Source organism: Phaseolus vulgaris, chromosome 8, assembly GCF_051622355.1.
Source record: "Phaseolus vulgaris cultivar YP4 chromosome 8, ASM5162235v1, whole genome shotgun sequence".
NCBI classification, from domain to species: domain Eukaryota; kingdom Viridiplantae; phylum Streptophyta; class Magnoliopsida; order Fabales; family Fabaceae; genus Phaseolus; species Phaseolus vulgaris.
In genome coordinates this window covers 15,609,477-15,627,600 of record NC_143505.1, presented here as the reverse complement: position 1 = coordinate 15,627,600, position 18,124 = coordinate 15,609,477, and the positions used below count along the sequence as shown (strand labels likewise).

Genomic DNA, 18,124 nt, shown 5'->3' with positions numbered 1-18,124 from the left:
AATAAGCTTATTAAGTTTGATACAAAATCATTGGTAAAAAATCAAGGTCTCCAAAATAAAAAGTGTTTAATTTCAATAAACAATTTACAATCTATAACAAAATTTTGTAAAAGAAATATAACTAAAATTAACGCATCATCAACTTTAATGGTGAATGATCACACTAAAGACAAAACACAAGGAATTATTTTATACATTCAATATTAATTATATATACACAATTTTATAAACCAATAACATGATAAAATACAGAAGTTTGCTTCATTTAGCATGGTTGAAATGTACTTTCATACAATAGAGCAACTTCCATTCTCTTTCTAGATAATGACAAATAAAATCAATGGTCATGATCATTATATTTTATCATAATAACTGAATAAAGTTCACTCGTATAATATAAGGTTATTTTTCAATGGTGATGATCATTATATTTTATCATAATAACTGAATAAAGTTCACTCGTATAATATAAACATAATATAGAGTTATTTCTCTAATTATTCCTAGAATCTATCTTCTATTATATACAAACAAAAATCATAAACCATCTTAGATGTAACTATTAAAATAATCATATTGGTAGAGCTACTTTTCCTTAGAACTAGAGATACTTTTAAACACTTTGCTTAGAGCTACTTTTCCTTTACACAAATAAATTATGTTATTTGGTAGTGAAAGAAAAAAAGCTTAAAAAAAATTGCAGATAAGTTCATGAATATTTATACTTTGTGAATTTAATGGGTAATTTTTCACTAAGTATTTTGTGTGTGTAGAATACCTAATTTTAATTTAGAAGGTTTCAATTTTGATGTTTTAAATATTTTTTATTTTAGATACAAGAGTGAGTAACATGATATATTTAGTATGGTTGACTCTATATTTATTTTTTTTAGATATTTTGCATATTATATTATCTAGTATGTTTAAGATAGTTAACTTTGCTGTTTCAATTATTAAATCAGTTAAACTAGTTCAACATCGTTCACTTACCACCTAAATTTAAACTTTGCAAATAAAATAATTGAGAGATAATATTTTACTAAAAAGGATTGTTCAAACTTGATAATGAAGATTAATTATCAATAAAACTGGTAGATATTTTTTTTATTAAAAACATGGTTATAAAAGAACTTTTATAAGATTAATATTCTTACCTTCCAAAAGAAAAAGAGATTAGTTCTTAAATATTTTTGAGTCACCCAGTTATTAATACATTTTTTTAAAAAACTTTCGTAAACCTTATCTTCATCAAGAAGCTAGACTGATTTAGTAAAAATTATCCTTTCAATAATTATGTTTTATCCATTCATAAACCCAAATTCCCAACAACATATCAATAAATTAATTCTTAGATTTTGATGGTAATTAAATAAATAATCTCTTAAAAAAATAATTAATCATATTAATAAGTTATCTACATTCAATCAAGTTTGTTAATTTTAACTAATAAAGCATAAATTTAAATTTATGTAAGAAATATTTGTAAATTAAATGGTTTAAGTGTTAACCATTATTTTTTTTGTCACCATGTTCTTGAAACTTTCATGATAAATAATTTTCATGAGAGAAATTGTATGACTACTTTTAGTGTGATTTTTCAGTACAATACTCTTTTTCATCAACATGTTTAATATGGAATTTAACTTAATACATTCTTTTCTCTTGATTAACATAATCCACAAATGTCCTACAATATTTAATTCATGCTATGTGACTTTCACTAATTAATAGTTTTAATGACAATACTTCTAACACAAATGATATTTTTTCCATCAGTAAATGTTCACATGCATGGAAAATTAGTGAACTATTGTCTCCAAAGTAAACTTCATAATAAATTAAGTGTATAAAAAGGAATTAACAATATAAATCTATGTTTGTCACAATTAGTACAAAAGACACACCTATTTATTTCTCATATAAAACATTTATTTATTTATTTTAATAAAGTAAACATATAATAGGATTATCTATTTTTTTTCTATTTACTGAATTGGATTTGTGTAGGTACATCCTCGTTATTTTAGAGGAAATTTTATAATAAAAAATAATATATACAGACTAAATTGTATAATAAATTTATTTATTTGAAGAAAAAATATATAAAAAAAAATATAAAATATCATTTGAAAAATAATAAAAATAAAAAGTATTATTATATAAATTATTACATAAATAACAAATGTATTTTATGACAACCCTTTCTTTTAATAGTTGCTATCATCCAAACCTAATATATTATTATTTTATAATATATTATTATTTTAGTTATCAATAATTAATATATTTTTTTAACCTTCTAACAACTAGTTAGAAGTTTTTTTCTTATACCTCAAATCCCTACCACTCCTCTTATCCAACGGCCGAAACTTGTTCGACCTTTATCGCCGTCACGCCTTAAGTGCCGTTTGAGTTTCAAACTTTTGTTCCCCTAGGTAACGTTCACAACAGCCGTTAAATGACGGGCTCTGAAACAACGCCCGCACCCCTAACGGTAATTCACGCGACGTTACGTCGGTGCTCCAACATTTATTATTATATATTGTTATTATTATGGTTATGTGTATATTCGTCACACATACACTCATTTACGTAGTAAATAAATAAAATTCTATTTTTTTTTAAAACTAAATTTCAATTTCCATTGTTTCAACGTTCGAGGATTTTTCGAAACCTTAGCTCAGAGAAGAGAGATAGAGAAGCCATCGTGGTTTCTCTTCTATGAGCTTCACTTCGATTCCCGCCACTTCTCTGCAAGCATAGGTACTTCACTGTTGGGAGAAATCACGATTCTTTTTTTTTTCTCGATTTATTTTTATTTCTTATCTGTTTCCGTTTTTTATTTATTCTGCCAAATTCAGATGTTAATTTCCTTTTATTGATTTGATCGAGTCTTTCCGTTTCCTTTTGCTACAAAGACTCCGAATAGATTTTGTTTGAGTGGAGCGTTACCATGTTTCGTGTGAGAATTCTTTTGGGGAGGGGGTATTGAAGGTTTTGATCTGATAATAGATTTTAAGATCTGGCTTCTGCTTAAATTTGTCTTTCACTGTGAAAGTTTAGAAAATTTTCAATTTGAGCTGGGTTTTTATGATGTTTTGATGGTTGGTGTACGGTGGGTTGTTCTGAGAATTTATGCTTTGTTTTTTTTTTCTTTTAACAAATTTTCTTTTAAGGATATGAGCTATGGTTTGTTTATTATGATTTTGAGCTCTTGAAGGATATGGCTGAGGTGGTGAAATCGGAGGAGTGTTGCCTGGAGAATAAGCAGTCTACTGCTGCTTCTTGCTCCTCTGTTTCTGAAGGCAGTGGCAGTGCAATTCACAAGTCTCCTGGGATATGTAGCCCTGCATCCACATCACCTTCCCATCGGTAACATCCGTTAAGTTCTTTACTTTTTCATTGCAGTATCAGTCATGAACTGTGATCATTATGCTCTACCTTGATGGCAGTTTTCTTTGCTGCATGTTTTATACCTATGTGGAGTGACTGATTCCCTTCATACTGTGGAAAATTTTCTCCACAATGAATCCTTGCTGTGTTATATATGCATTGACTTTTGTTACATGAATGTTTTTGGCACAGGCGGACCACTGGTCCTATCAGGCGTGCTAAGGGTGGTTGGACAGCACAGGAGGTTAGTCTTTACTCATTGGAGACAGATGCTGATTTTTTAATCATCAATTTTTTTGGTTAGATATGTTCTTGGTTGTTAGCAAGCTGATTAAATAGTGAATTCAACTCAGTTGATTTTATTTCTGTGCAAGTCTAGTTCAAAATTGTTATGCTTGTCCTTTCAATTATTGCTGGTCTTATAGAAGTTAATCATAACAAAAATTATTATTATTTTTCTTAATATTTTATTTAACATGATGCAGGATGAAACATTAAGGAATGCTGTGGCAGTTTTTAAGGGAAAAAGTTGGAAGAAAATAGGTATTTGTTAATAGTTACCGCAGTTAGTCCTTCGGAGTTCTGACATAACTTGTTATTGCTGAATTACTTTTTTCGAGACATCTGGTTCAATAAATCACTAATGACCTTTATATGTGATTTTCAAATTCATAGAAGAAATGGAATACACTCTAAGATTGATTATGTATACGAGGAAATGAAACACATTCAAGCAACATGTGGGCAATCATCAATGAAATTAATAATTCATTGATTACATTTGTATGAACAGTAGAGGGAAACTGTACATTCATATTAACAAGCTAAAAAATGTGCTTCTTTTATTGCTTTAATGGTACATGCTTGTGTATAGCTCTAGCTCACGCATCTCCCAATGAAGATTCTCAACCAACTGTAGTTACAACAATACTGTCTGCACTGGTAGTTTTTTCATTCCTGGGACAAGGTGAATATGTGAAGTGTTTGGACCAGTGTCACGTGGTCTGTTGCTCATGAATCCAATATCCATAACTGGGTTGAAGGTAGTTCAGAGATATTTAATCGAAATGGGAATGGGAGCTTACCTGAATATGCCAAAACAAATAAGTACCTGTTGGTTTAGGCTTCCAACCCTTTGTATCCCTTCCTGATTAGTTTGTTGATTTTCAGGCTTATTCTCTTTGTTAGTTCCAGCAACAGCAACAAGAGCATGTCCTTTCTTCTTTGCATTGTCCCCATTCTTGATAATAAGAGGTTTTCGATGCACTTTCCATCATTTCTCTTGGGTGTAATGTGCAGTAGGTGCATGTGCTCACAATCCATCATTCTTCTATTTTCATGTTTTTGAAACCACTTCAATACGCCAGCCACCATAGCTGAACTGTCAATAGTTGGGGTATCTGACATTAAACTCCTGCTGTCTTTCACATTGTGAAATAGTCAGCACGTCACTGAAAATTTAGTTTGTTGTTTTCCCAAAATTTGAATTCTGATTTAGTAAAGCTGGAATTAATACCAACAAGGAAGTATTCAGTTATGCTCAATAATTTTCTTCAGAACTGTTGCGTTATCAGAGCATTTAGTTTTTATCACTTTATAATGATCTATATCATCATCCATAGAGACTTCAGTTGATTGTGACATTCAATAACTGTTTTGATCCCTTGTTTCGTCACTACTGTTATCCACTATATTTCTTATACTTGAACAGCCTCTTTGACTTTGGAATAGGTTTATTGCATCCCATGTTTCATCTGCAGTGTTGAGAACAATGCAAGTGTCTCTAATTTCTGGGATCATTGAATTCCAGAGCCAAGCTGTTATCATGGAGTCTTCTATCCCATGCTGCAAACTTAGGGTCAACATTGATAGGCCGGGTAGTAGTTAGGTGAATCTGATTTCCTTTTCCTTTCAACACTGTACAGACAAGTTGAGACCATCTTTTATAGTTCTTCGAATTCAGCCAATACACAGAACAGATACTTAGCAAAGCCCACACCACATGATCAAAGTTTGTAGGTTACACATTGATAAACCGGTGCATATATGTAACTGGAAGAAGAAATTATCATGTCATGATTGCCTATCGGAAGGAGAATGACAAGCAGAGAATTATTGGCACTGAAGGCAAATTGACTTTGGAAGGATTTTAGGGTTTCAGTAGAAGGTACATGAGATGTAGTCTGTCAGGGGACGGGAAGAGAGAGTATCAAAAAGGTATACTCTAGAAGGAATAAGACAAGTAATAAGTGATTAGGAGGGTAGTATAAATAAGAGGGGAAGATAGTGGCGAGGGATTATGAAATTTCTAACAGACAGCTGTATTTCAGTTGCAAAGTGAACATTTCCTTGGAAGGGTGTTTTCCCTTGAGAAGTGAATCCTTGTTTTTTTAATTCTTTTCCACTGTCTGTACTTCTCTTTCTTTTTCTTTCACCAATCAATTGGTCCAACCTAGTTTGGAAAAGCTCTATCACCATCTAAAAAATTTGGGCTGGTATACATGTTTCATGAAAATACCAATCAGTTTATATATACTGGTCTGTACATTAATTAAGGAAACAAATTTTGCCTTCTCTACACTGTAGTCCCATGTTTTCTGGATTTACACTTATTACTAACTAATTAGGTATTACAATTTAATTTCATGATAAGATAAAATAAAATATATACATTCCTGAAATATCACATGGATTCCCACAGTTTTTCACTTCTTTAGAGCTCAGAAAGTTAGAATGAAACAACCAAACCACTAAAATTTCAAACTTGTTTTTGCATCTTTCAATATAATGTTTATTTGTTATTTGTTCTGTGATGGACTATTGTCATATGTATAAACCTAGTAATGGTCATGTGGGTTTCATGAAAACACTATGATCATTTTGGTGACATATATTTAAAATGTGGAATGCAGCCGAGTTTTTTCCTGATAGGTCAGAAGTCCAGTGTTTGCATAGATGGCAAAAAGTTCTTAATCCAGAACTTGTTAAAGGACCTTGGACACAGGAGGTTGAAACTTAGTCCTTTTCTTTATTAATTTTCTTACAATTTTATTCAATTAATAACTTCTCTTTACTTGGTTTACAGGAGGATGATAAAATTGTTGAACTGGTGACAAAATATGGGCCAACAAAATGGTCTTTGATAGCCCAGTCTTTACCCGGTCGAATAGGCAAACAATGTCGAGAGCGGTAAGTTAGCTGAAGATCATGTGCAAGTTATTACTCTTTGTATCTTCTTTTATGAATCTTTTTATTGATAAATAAATGTTTCCCTCTTTTTATGAATCATTAAATATAATTTTAGATTTGTTTCTTGCATACTTCACAACTTTTGGAGATCTTAATTTATTGTGAGTGGCCCTTTGTTTAAACTGACAATTTGACTACAAAGACTGGCTTTGAATATGGACTACTCAGATTATAGTGGTTTTTCCTTTTAAACTGTTGTCAGGTGGCACAATCATCTTAACCCTGAGATAAAGAAGGATGCCTGGACTTTGGAGGAGGAATTAGCCCTGATGAATGCTCATCGTATACATGGGAACAAATGGGCTGAAATAGCTAAGGTCCTTCATGGAAGGTTTGTTTTCTTTTAATTCCTTAGTTGTTATAAAGGAAATTAAGGTCATAGAAAAAAAAATCATGGAATGTAATCTTTGAGTTATTCGAATTGAGAAGTATTAGTCTGGGCTAGTGTCCAAAGCAGCTTTATTTTTCTGGTGGTGGTGGTACCTCTTGCTCTCTTTCAGTATTCATATATTCTTATATTTTTTAAAATAAAAATGCAAATTCATTAAGACTAGAAAATATTACCGGGAAATAAATGGGAGTAGGATTTTTTTTAATGTAAGACGGAAACGTGAAACAAAAAAGAAAAAAAATAAAATTAATGCAACAAAGCTACTTAATCCTGAACATCAAGTTCTGAAGATTTGTCCACCTTTTAAGGAGTTGACTAAGCTGTTCAACTTTCTTCAAAACATATTTAGGAGAAGCACTACATGGTATAATTCGAATAAGTCCTAGAGTGAATGACTGCAAAAAAAAAATGACCAAAGATACTTCAATGAATATATAAGTTATGTAAGAGGGATGGCACTCGATGTTTATTATCTGACCTTGTAGAAGATTTATTTTGTGATGGAATGGCATGCCATTTGATTTATTGCAACACATGCTAATATTTGCCTGTTATTTTTCTTCTGCAGGACTGATAATGCAATAAAGAATCATTGGAATAGTTCTTTGAAGAAAAAGTTAGATTTTTATTTAGCTACAGGAAGACTTCCACCAATTCCCAAGAATAGTCCACAAGTTACTGTCAAAGATACAATTAGACGTTCTGCTAGTAAATCAATACTTGTTTATTCAAATAAAGAATTAAATGCAGCTGTTGAAACATCATCTGAAACTACAGCCATAAGTAAGCTAGATGACAGTAGCAGGAATCAGTTTGAGTCCTCGGGAACAGTTAGAGAAGTTGGTGATTCTTCAAGTGTTCCTGCAAATGAATCTGCTGATTCTGACTGTGTCGAATGCAAACCTGGATCTTCCAACATTGATCTTAGGTGTAGCAACTCAGAACAACTGTCAAAAGGTAATTGGGGAATAACTTATGGGCCAAGACCTGACAATTCCGGATTCAATGGACACTCCACTTTTGAGCATTGTACAAACAATGGTGACATGAGCACTACAAGCTTAATTGGAACATCTTTGCAAGAAAGTCCGACCTGTGGTTCTCTGTGTTATGAGCCACCACAGTTACATAGTTCAATTCCCATAGATTCTCTTTATTTAAATTATATCTGCCAGCAGAATGAGTTTTGTTCGACTCCAACTTTGTCACCTATTGGTTTCTTCACTCCACCTCGTGTGAAGGGTGATGAATTATGCACTGAGACACCTGAATCAATTTTGAAAAGGGCTGCCAATACTTTTCCAAATACTCCTTCCATATTGAGGAGGAGGAGAACTGAGGTTCAAGCACTCACTAGTCCTAGTAAAGTTTTGAAGGTAGATAAAGATCCACGTTCTTCTAATGAAACAGGGAGAACCAATGATGATTCTGGTTCTAGGCATTTCTCCAGGAGTCCGGCAAGCCATGGCAATGTGAATGACATTCCCAGTAATAAGACATTCAATGCATCTCCCCCATATAGGTTAAGATCCAAGCGAACTGGGATTGTCAAGTCAGTGGAGAAACAACTGGAGTTTGCTTTTGACAAAGAGAAGAATGATGACAAGAGAAGCAATGTCATGACTGAAGATTGTCTCCATGAAAAAAAATTGGTTGCCACATAGTGCACAAAAATTGTAAGTCATTGCTAATTATTGTTTTTTAAATGTATTATGTTATCTTTCTGCTTAAGCTTTAAGGCATAAGATAAATTGCTGTCTAGTGGTGAATAAGCCAAGCTTTCTTGTAGGATGAAGTTGATCCAAAAAACAAACTCAATCCACTAGTAACTGATAATATTAATTACTTTGTATTATATATCTTTCTGCTTAAACGTTAAGGCATCAGATAAATGGCTGTCCACTGGTGAATAAGCCAAGCTTTCTTGTAGGATGAAGTTGATCCAAAAAAACAAATTCAATCCACTAGTAACTGATGATATTAATTACTTTTTAATCTCAGAAAGGATATTTTTATTATCTGATTCACACAGTTGTCTTTCTTATACAATTTGTTGAAGTCTTGTTTCTCCATCAAATGAGAAGACAACTTTTAGATGCTCAAACTAGATCTTATTTAATGGATTATCTCATTTTGTTTACTTAAAGTTTATTTATGCTTTAAATTATCAATGTTGATTGTGATAATCGTTTTCATATCACATTACTTATTTTGACCTATAATTGTGGTCCCATTTCAATCTAGATTCTTTTTGCAAGACACAAAATGATTGAATTAGCCCATTATGTGTTAGAAAATGTTTTTAACCAAAATGAGACAATTGCCGACCAAAAAAAAAAAAAAACCAAAATGAGACAGATTTTTGGTTGTGTTAGAATAGTTTGTATTATCTTCTAAGCAAAAGCTATTTTGTACTATATCTATCTGTAACTTAGAATCTTAGGGATAAACTCTATAATGTTTTTCATTTTCTTTTCTTAAGCTTCTATTGTAAGCAACTAATTTATGTGTGTGTGTTTGAATCTGTAGAGATCTCTCTCTCAAACTCTTTTTCTCATATATACTCTTTCAAGTTGGTACCAGAGCGGGTCGATCCTACTTTGTATATATTGTCCAAAACCACTATCCACTATCTTAGGTCATGTTGTCCAATGTCTTTGACTGTCATCTGTTGCATCCGGACTCTGCCTTTTTCTCAAACAACCACCGACAGCAACATGACCAGTCACAAAGGCTGATTGTCTCTCTTGCTTTGTCATGTGCCACTTTTCTATGTGGCTCAGTCAAGCGCATGTGGACCACGCACTACCTTCCCTTCCCATCACCGAAACACCATCATCTCGCCTCTGTCAGTTTCAACAACTTTTCTTATCCTTGTTCCACCCCTCATACTTAGCTTTCCGATGTTATGCAAGTGTTGGTTCTCTTGAAACCTATGGGGCTTCTCTCCCTTTTTATTGGTCTTATGATAGTCTATATGGTAGACCTGCCTACTCATTTTTTTTTCAGGGTCTACAACATTTACTTCAAAAAACTTAGTGGTAAGAGTTATTAATTTTGGTCTGGAATCTAACATACCGGAACTAAGTCACATTACACCTTTTAGATTTTGATATTTTTTTAGTGTCATTAGGAATACTTCATATGTACTTGAGTTTATTTAATGAAAATCATCCTAAACTTTTGTCCATCTTTATATTTTTCTTGAATGAAATAAAAAGTCAATTTGGATAGTTATCAAAAAAACTTAGTGGTAAGAATTATTAATTTTGGTCTGGAATCTAACATACCGGAACTAAGTCACATTACACCTTTTAGATTTTGATATTTTTTTAGTGTCATTAGGAATACTTCATATGTACTTGAGTTTATTTAATGAAAACCATCCTAAACTTTTGTCCATCTTTATATTTTTCTTGAATGAAATAAAAAATCAATTTGGATAGCTATCAAAATTTTCTAAAGTGATAATATTAAAGAATATTTTTCTTCTGATTTTTTATGCTATTTTGAGCTCACATGTTACATCAATCTACTTGTTCTTGTACACTTCAACAAAATGGGTATAGTAGAAAGAAAAAATGGTCAGTTGGTTAAAACTGCATGCACCTCTTATTACTTGGTGCTAATATAGTTCATCGTTGGGTGATGTTTTTCTTACTAACTTGTTTTCTTATCAATAAAATATCTTCTTCTGCGATAATAAAATTCCTTAATCCATTTTGTTTTCGAAATGAACCTCTATTTCATGTTACTTCCCATGTCTTTGGTTGTGTGTTTTGTACGTGACATGTTTCCAAGTCTGGACAAATTCTTGGCAAGAGCCATCAAATTGTGTTCCTAGGATATTCTCGCCTCCGAAAAAGGTACCACTGTTATACTTGTGAAACAGAAAGTACTATGTCTGCAAGTTTCATCTTTTTTGAAGAGACATGTTTCTTCTCTAGTCTTTATTTTGTCCTACATGTCTTATCGGTGGTTGAACCCTTATTTTTTCATACTTATGACAGTGGTACCCAACCCTCCAAGTTCCTTTCCCACCTTAAAAACTCACTTGAGTCATCGTTGCCTATCATCAGTGATTCATCCAATTTACATGATGAGTTCTTTTCAGCAAGTCCTTCACCATTGTCACTCAATACCATGACCCTTGATAATGAAGATTCCAGTTGGCCCATTCTTTTTGAAAAGGAACTCATTCTACTTGTAATCCTTATCCTTTTAACAATTATCTAAGCTTCACAGATTATTTCCTTCCTACTTCTCATTTATTTCCTCTATGTCTTTTACTAAAATTCTAAAACTGTGACTGTAACACTTTATCATCCTGGATGACAATAAGTTATGATTATTGAAATCTCTTAAACATAATCACACATGGACTCAGTTCCTCTACCACGTGGGCAAAAGATAGTTGGTTGTAGATGAGTGTATGCCATTAAAGTTAGGCCGAATGGTTAGGTTGATTGTCTTAAAGTCCGATTGGTTGCTAAAAGATATACTTAGATATATGGTTAGGATTACGGTGATACTTTTTCTCATCTAGCAAATTTGACTATTGTCCATTTCTTCTTTGCTATGCCAACTGTGGCCATTCACCTCTTCAACAAATTGGATGTTAAGAATGTTTTCCTTCATATGGGAGGAGGACACCTACATGGAGCAACTTCCTTAATTTTGTTACTCGGGAGGAGTTTGAGTTGGTTTGTAAATTGAGACAGTCTCTTAAAGTTCTCAAGCAATCTTCAAGTGCTCAATTTGGAAAATTTAGTTATATTGTTCAAATCTGTCTAAAATACAGTGTATCAAATATTTTAGTTTTTTATTGTCATACATCTCCTAGAAAATATGTTTTGCTTCCAACCCAAGATTGTCTGTCATTTTGTTAGAGAAAATTGTCCAATGAAATTTGCTTTAAGTTTGTTGATTCCAGATTAACTTGTACGACAAAATACTTGAGAGTACCTCATTCAATTTATATGTTCTAAGCCTGTCACAAAGACTATCAAGTTTAGAAGGAATAATATTTTCTTCTATTTAAATTATGAGGTCATTAGACCTATATATACATGAGAGCTTGCTAGTTATTTTAGGAAATATGGACAACTAATTCTAGAGAAACAAATCCCTATGATTGTGGGATTGTTTCTAAATACATAATCCTAATATTAATAGTAAGATACAGCTGTGATACAAAATAAAAATATAATAAGGATAAAATATAAAACTTCCTAAACAGTTTTGACACTCCCCCTCAAGCTGGTGAATAGATGTTCTCCATTCCCAGCTTGGATATAATTCTTTCAAAGTTACTGTAGTTCAGTCCTTTGGTGAGTATGTCTGCAAGTTGACTCTGAGTGGACACATATGGGGTGCAAATCAAGCCACTGTCTAACTTTTCCTTGATAAAATGTCTGTCCACCTCGATATGTTTAGTTCTATCATGTTGTACTGGGTTGTGGGCTATGCTAATTGCAGATTTATTGTCACAATATAACCTCATAGGTTCATCCCATCTTATCTTCAAGTCTTCCAATATAATCTTCAGCCATAGAAGTTCACATATTCCTTGGGCCATTGCTCGAAATTCTGCTTCAGCACTTGATCTAGCTACTACACTTTGTTTTTTACTCTTCCAAGTCACTAGATTTCCACCAAGGAAGGTGCAGTATCCAGTAGTTGATCTCCTATCCACAACTGACTCTGCATAATCTGCATCCGTGTATGCTTCAAGACGAACACTTTTGTTTCGTTTGAACAAAATCCCTCTTCCTAGAGTCCCTTTTAAATACTGCACAATTCTAAGGGCAGCTTGCAAATGTGCCTCCTTTGGTTGGTGCATAAATTGACTGACTAGACTCACAGCAAAAGCAATGTCTGGCCTAGTGTGAGATAAGTAAATAAGCCTGCCCACGAGTCTTTGGTACATTTCCTTGTCCACGGCATTATCCTCCTCCGCACTTCCCAACTTTATATTTGGATCAACTGGAGTACTTGCTGGTTTGCAGGCTGTCTTTCCTGTTTCTCTAAGCAAGTCAGTAATATATTTTTGTTGAGATATGAAGATTCCTTTCTTGGAATGGGCCACTTCAATTCCCAAAAAATATTTAAGTCTCCCTAATGTCTTAATTTCAAATTCCGTGGCAAGACATTGACTTAACGTTTGCTGCTCCTCTTTGTCATCTCCAGTTATTATAATATCATCTACATACACCAATAATATTGTTACTCCTCCTGAAACTGAATGTTTAATAAATAAAGTGTGATCTCCTTGGCTCTGTTTGTAGCCCAAACTTGTCAAAACTTTGGTGAATCTTCCAAACCATGCTCTTGGGGATTGTTTCAGCCCATATAGAGCCTTTTTTAGCTTACAAACGGTTCCAGCAGCAACCTGTCCATCATAGCCAGGGGGCAACTCCATGTATATTTCTTCTTTAAGGTCTCCATGTAGGAATGCATTCTTCACATCGAACTGCTGCATATCCCAATCATGATTTGCTGCTAATGACAATATTACTCTGACCGTGTTCATCTTAGCAACCGGAGCAAATGTCTCCAAGTAATCCACTCCATAGGTTTGAGTGAATCCTTTGGCTACTAACCTTGCCTTGTAACGCTCAATAGTCCCATCAGCCCGATACTTTACAGCGTATACCCACTTACACCCTACTGGTTTTTTTCCAGTTGGTAAGGTGACAAGCTCCCAGGTCCTGTTCTTGTTTAGTGCCTCCATTTCCACATCCATGGCTTGTTTCCATTTCCTGTCAGATAATGCTTCAGATACAGAGGAAGGTGTGGGTGTAGAGTTTAAGTTTGTGAGAAAGGTTTTATGGGTAGGAGAGAATTTTTCAAAGGATAGGAAATTTGATAGAGGGTAAAGTGGCTGTTGGGTGCAGGTTCTGGTTCCCTTTCTAAGGGCAATAGGAAGATCCAGGTTTTGATCCTCCTGTGCTTCTGAATTTTCCAAAATAAACTCATTAGAATTATTGGAATTTCTAGGATTAGAAACTGTTACCTCATGTAAAGATGGTAGGTTGGATTCTTGGACATGGATAGATTCTGGAATGACCTTTCCTCTTCTTGAATATACCAGATTTTTTCCGAATTTCCCACCACCATTAGGTGCAGATTCAGCTGCTGATTCAGGTGCCTGTTCAGGAGCTGATTCAGGTCTTGCTGCTGGTTCAGGTGCTTGTTTTGTTCTTGTCTCAGTTTCAGGGACAGCAATGCTATTTGTCCCAATTTCAGGTCCAAATGCCATATTTGGAAGCATGAGAGGCTCATCTTCCTCTCTTACATTCTCCCCTTGAAGATGAGGCTGGAAGTAGCTCTCTTGTTCGTTGAATGTGACATCCCTTGACACAAAGAATCTCTTTGACGGGGGGTGAAAACACTTGTATCCTTTTTGTGTGGTTGAGTACCCTAAGAATACACATTTGACAGCCCTAGGGTCCAACTTTCCCCTTTCATTACTATGAACATGCACAAAGGATACACACCCAAATATTCTAGGTTGGAGTTTATTTGTAGGGTTTAGGTGTGGGTAGAAGGAGGATAGGACTTCCATGGGGCTTTTTGATGCTAAGATTTTAGAGGGTAACCTATTGATTAGGTAGGTGGCCGTAAGAAGGGCTTCCCCCCAAAATTTCTTAGGGACATGATTTTGAAAAAGTAGAGCTCTAGTTTGGTCTAATAAGTGCCCATTTTTTCTTTCTGCAATCCCATTCTGTTGGGGTGTGTTAACACATGAAGACTCATGAATTATCCCTTCCTTTTGGCAAAAAGAGTTTAGCACCAGGTTAAAGTAGTCCTTAGCATTATCAGACCTAATTCTCTTGATATTAACTCCAAATTGATTTTTAATCATAGACACAAACTGAACAAAAATGGAGCTAACCTCAGATTTATGTTTCAATAGGAAAACCCAAGTCACCCGTGTACAATCATCTATGAAGGTTAAAAACCACTTAGCACCTGAGATATTAGGAATATTAGCAGGACCCCAGACATCAGTATGGATAAGAAAAAAAGGGAAAGGACTCATTTTATTACTAATGGGAAAAGGTACACGCTTGTGTTTCGCAAGCTCACACACCTCACAATGGAGACTCTCCACATTTAAATTCTGAAACAAGGAAGGGAAGAGCACTTTTACAACTTGAAATGAAGGGTGTCCTAGCCGACAATGATATAGTTGAGCTTTCTCTTTATTGGTCATGGTGGATTCAGATATGAGAGAGTGACTATTGATACCAAGATTAGGATCCTCCATGTAGTATAGGCCATTCCATTCTCTAGCATGTCCAATCGTCCTCCCTGAGTTTTTGTCCTGAAATACACAATAGTTGTTATGAAAAACAACGTTACAAGAGAGATCTTTTGTGAGTTTCTGTACAGAAATCAGATTGGTGGACAATTTAGGGACATGAAGGACATGTTTTAATGTTATAGATGGGCTTATTTGGACTTCTCCTTCACCTGCGGCAGTTATACATGTTCCATCTGCTGTGGAAATTTTCTTGTTGCTAGGACATGGGATATATGTGGAGAAGTATTTAGGTAGAGGGGTCATATGGTCAGTAGCACCTGAATCTAGTATCCAGAAATGAGTAAAGGGTGTATCTGAAGCAGTAAGTCCAAAAGAAAATGGAAACTTACCAGAATATGTTAAGGAGCACATACCTGAGGGCTTCTCCAATTTACTAAGGAAGGACCTTACCCTTTCTATCTCTTCATGATTCAGCTGGACAGATTCTTCTCCTTGTCCATTAACAATGTGTGCTTGTCTTTGTCCTTCCCTTTTTGGAGGGCCTCCTTTCTGGCCCCATTCTCTGCTTGGGGGTTTTCCATGTAATTTCCAGCACTTTTCCCTTGTGTGGCGCGGCTTGTTGCAGTAGGTACACCAGACTTCCTCCTGTTTTTTCTCTATATTGGAAAACCTGCTTTTCTTCTGGTTAGTTAGCATGGCTGTTCCTCCTTCAGCTTTCATTGCTGAGCTTTCAGTAGTTGGGGTCTCCAACATCAGTCCTCTCCTGCTTTCTTCACTTCGAATAATGGCTACCACTTCATTAAGCCCTGGGACTTTCTCTTTTCCCAAGATTTGGATTCGAACCTGATCATATTCAGGATTCAGGCCTACCAAGAAATCATAGACTCTATCTTGTTCAATATACTCCTTAAGGATTGCTGAGTCTTCTGAACATTTTGCTTTTATAACTCGGTAGTGATCCAATTCCATCCATAGGGACTTGAGTTGATTGGCATATTCTGTAACAGATTTGTTTCCCTGCTTGGCAGCCACGGTTTTCACTTTTACATCATATATTTGAGCAGCATCCTTGGCCTTAGAATAGGTTTGTTCTACTGCCTCCCAAATTTCCTTTGCTGATTTAAGGAACATGCAGGTATCACTGATTTCTGGGACCATTGAATTCCACAGCCATGCCATGATCATGGAGTCTTCTTCATCCCATGATTTGAACTTGGCATCCTGTTCATCAGGGGCCATATCAGTCAGGTGACTGACCTTTCCTTTTCCTTTCAAGATGGTTCTAATGAGTTGAGACCATTTGAGATAATTTTTTCCATTTAATCTATAAGCAGAATGAACATTCTGCAATTCTCCAGCAGTTTGGAATCTGTCCCCAATAGGATTCACGATCTCAGTGATCTCAGCCATCACAGTGATGAACAGTAGCGGCGGTGAACAGTAACCGTGATGAACAGTGCGTGGTGAACAGTAACCGCGGTGAACAGTAGCCGCGGTGAAGGCTACACAGCAATGAAGGCTGCGATTAGGCCAAGGTTGTGCAGCAATGAAGGCTGCAGCAAGGCTCAATGTTGTGCAGCAATGACGACTGCAACTTAGGGTTTTCAGGCACGGTCAGAGACTCCTAAAGATCAGGAGCTCTGATACCATATCAAGTTTAGAAGGAATAATATTTTCTTCTATTTAAATTATGAGGTCATTAGACCTATATATACATGAGAGCTTGCTAGTTATTTTAGGAAATATGGACAACTAATTCTAGAGAAACAAATCCCTATGATTGTGGGATTGTTTCTAAATACATAATCCTAATATTAATAGTAAGATACAGCTGTGATACAAAATAAAAATATAATAAGGATAAAATATAAAACTTCCTAAACAGTTTTGACAAAGACTAAACTAGATTTCAAGCTTGTTCTTCTCCTCCGATTTATGGGGTACAAAATGGAATCATTCTTTATTTGTTCCATCAGAAAAGCATCCAAACAATAAAATGGTTCCATGCCACTCACCATTAAACATCTAAACATCGTCCTTTGAATTATTGGTTTTTTTGTATAGCTTTAGCAATATGATTGAGCAGGTTTATTTACCTTTATCTCTTTTGGTAGGAGATGGTGTTTTCCTTGCAGTTTTTGTTATCTGATGATCAATCATCATCAGGCTAGTAGTTATGAGTCCTAATAACTATTTCTTCTGAATTGACGCAGGGATTATGATTGGACTTGGTATTAAAGCTGGCTGATTGTTTTCTAAATTGTTTGAAATGTTTACCAATATTATAAAGAAAATTCAGTGCACGGGTCACAATGACTTGCACTTGTCCACATAATAGTTTGCTGTCATTTCCATCACACCTCAGCAACAGTAGGGGTCTGGTATGTGTAGAATAAGAATTGAAATTTTCATTTACTTGTGGATACATATAGCTAGTTGTATTTATCAGAGATTTGTACAGTTGTCTTAGGACAAATAAATTTTCTCAAATGTCATCAATGTTCTTAGATTCCTTCAATCATTTTTCCAAATAATTTCTTGCCTGAGCTACTAATAAGTGTGTGATCCTTACGTTATCGCCCCAGCTGGTTTGATGTACACTTTACATTGAAATTACTCTGACAATCACTGAGGTGCTGCTATTTCAGAATGGAAATAGAGCATGTTCAATCTGAAATTATCATCAAAATCGAAGATAACTTATGCATACAAGTGGTATCAACACAACTTAAGAGAAATAATTAGTAGTCCTAGACCACCTTGACCATTCTAATATACACGAAAAAAATTTACTTTAACTATTTTTTCTTATAAATTTTAAA

General features: G+C 34.5%; 1 protein-coding gene across 4 annotated transcripts; it reads left to right on the top strand.

The window, feature by feature from the left end:
• Nucleotides 1-2,484: 2,484 nt before the first annotated feature.
• On the top strand, nt 2,485-17,820 carry LOC137823709 (transcription factor MYB3R-3). 4 transcript variants are annotated; one of them, XM_068628944.1, is made up of 9 exons: nt 2,485-2,763; nt 3,221-3,372; nt 3,586-3,637; nt 3,879-3,936; nt 6,306-6,400; nt 6,479-6,582; nt 6,845-6,973; nt 7,602-8,709; nt 17,516-17,820. In XM_068628944.1, exons 2-8 carry the CDS (start codon nt 3,224-3,226, stop codon nt 8,695-8,697), a joined length of 1,683 nt encoding a protein of 560 aa, XP_068485045.1. In that variant the 5' UTR covers nt 2,485-2,763; nt 3,221-3,223; the 3' UTR covers nt 8,698-8,709; nt 17,516-17,820. The 4 variants fall into 4 exon arrangements, with proteins under 4 accessions (XP_068485045.1, XP_068485046.1, XP_090149521.1 ...); XM_068628945.1 differs by having other exon boundaries at nt 2,595-2,763; nt 3,212-3,372; XM_090293395.1 differs by having other exon boundaries at nt 2,596-2,763; nt 3,221-3,381.
• The last annotated feature ends 304 nt before the right edge of the window (nt 17,821-18,124 follow it).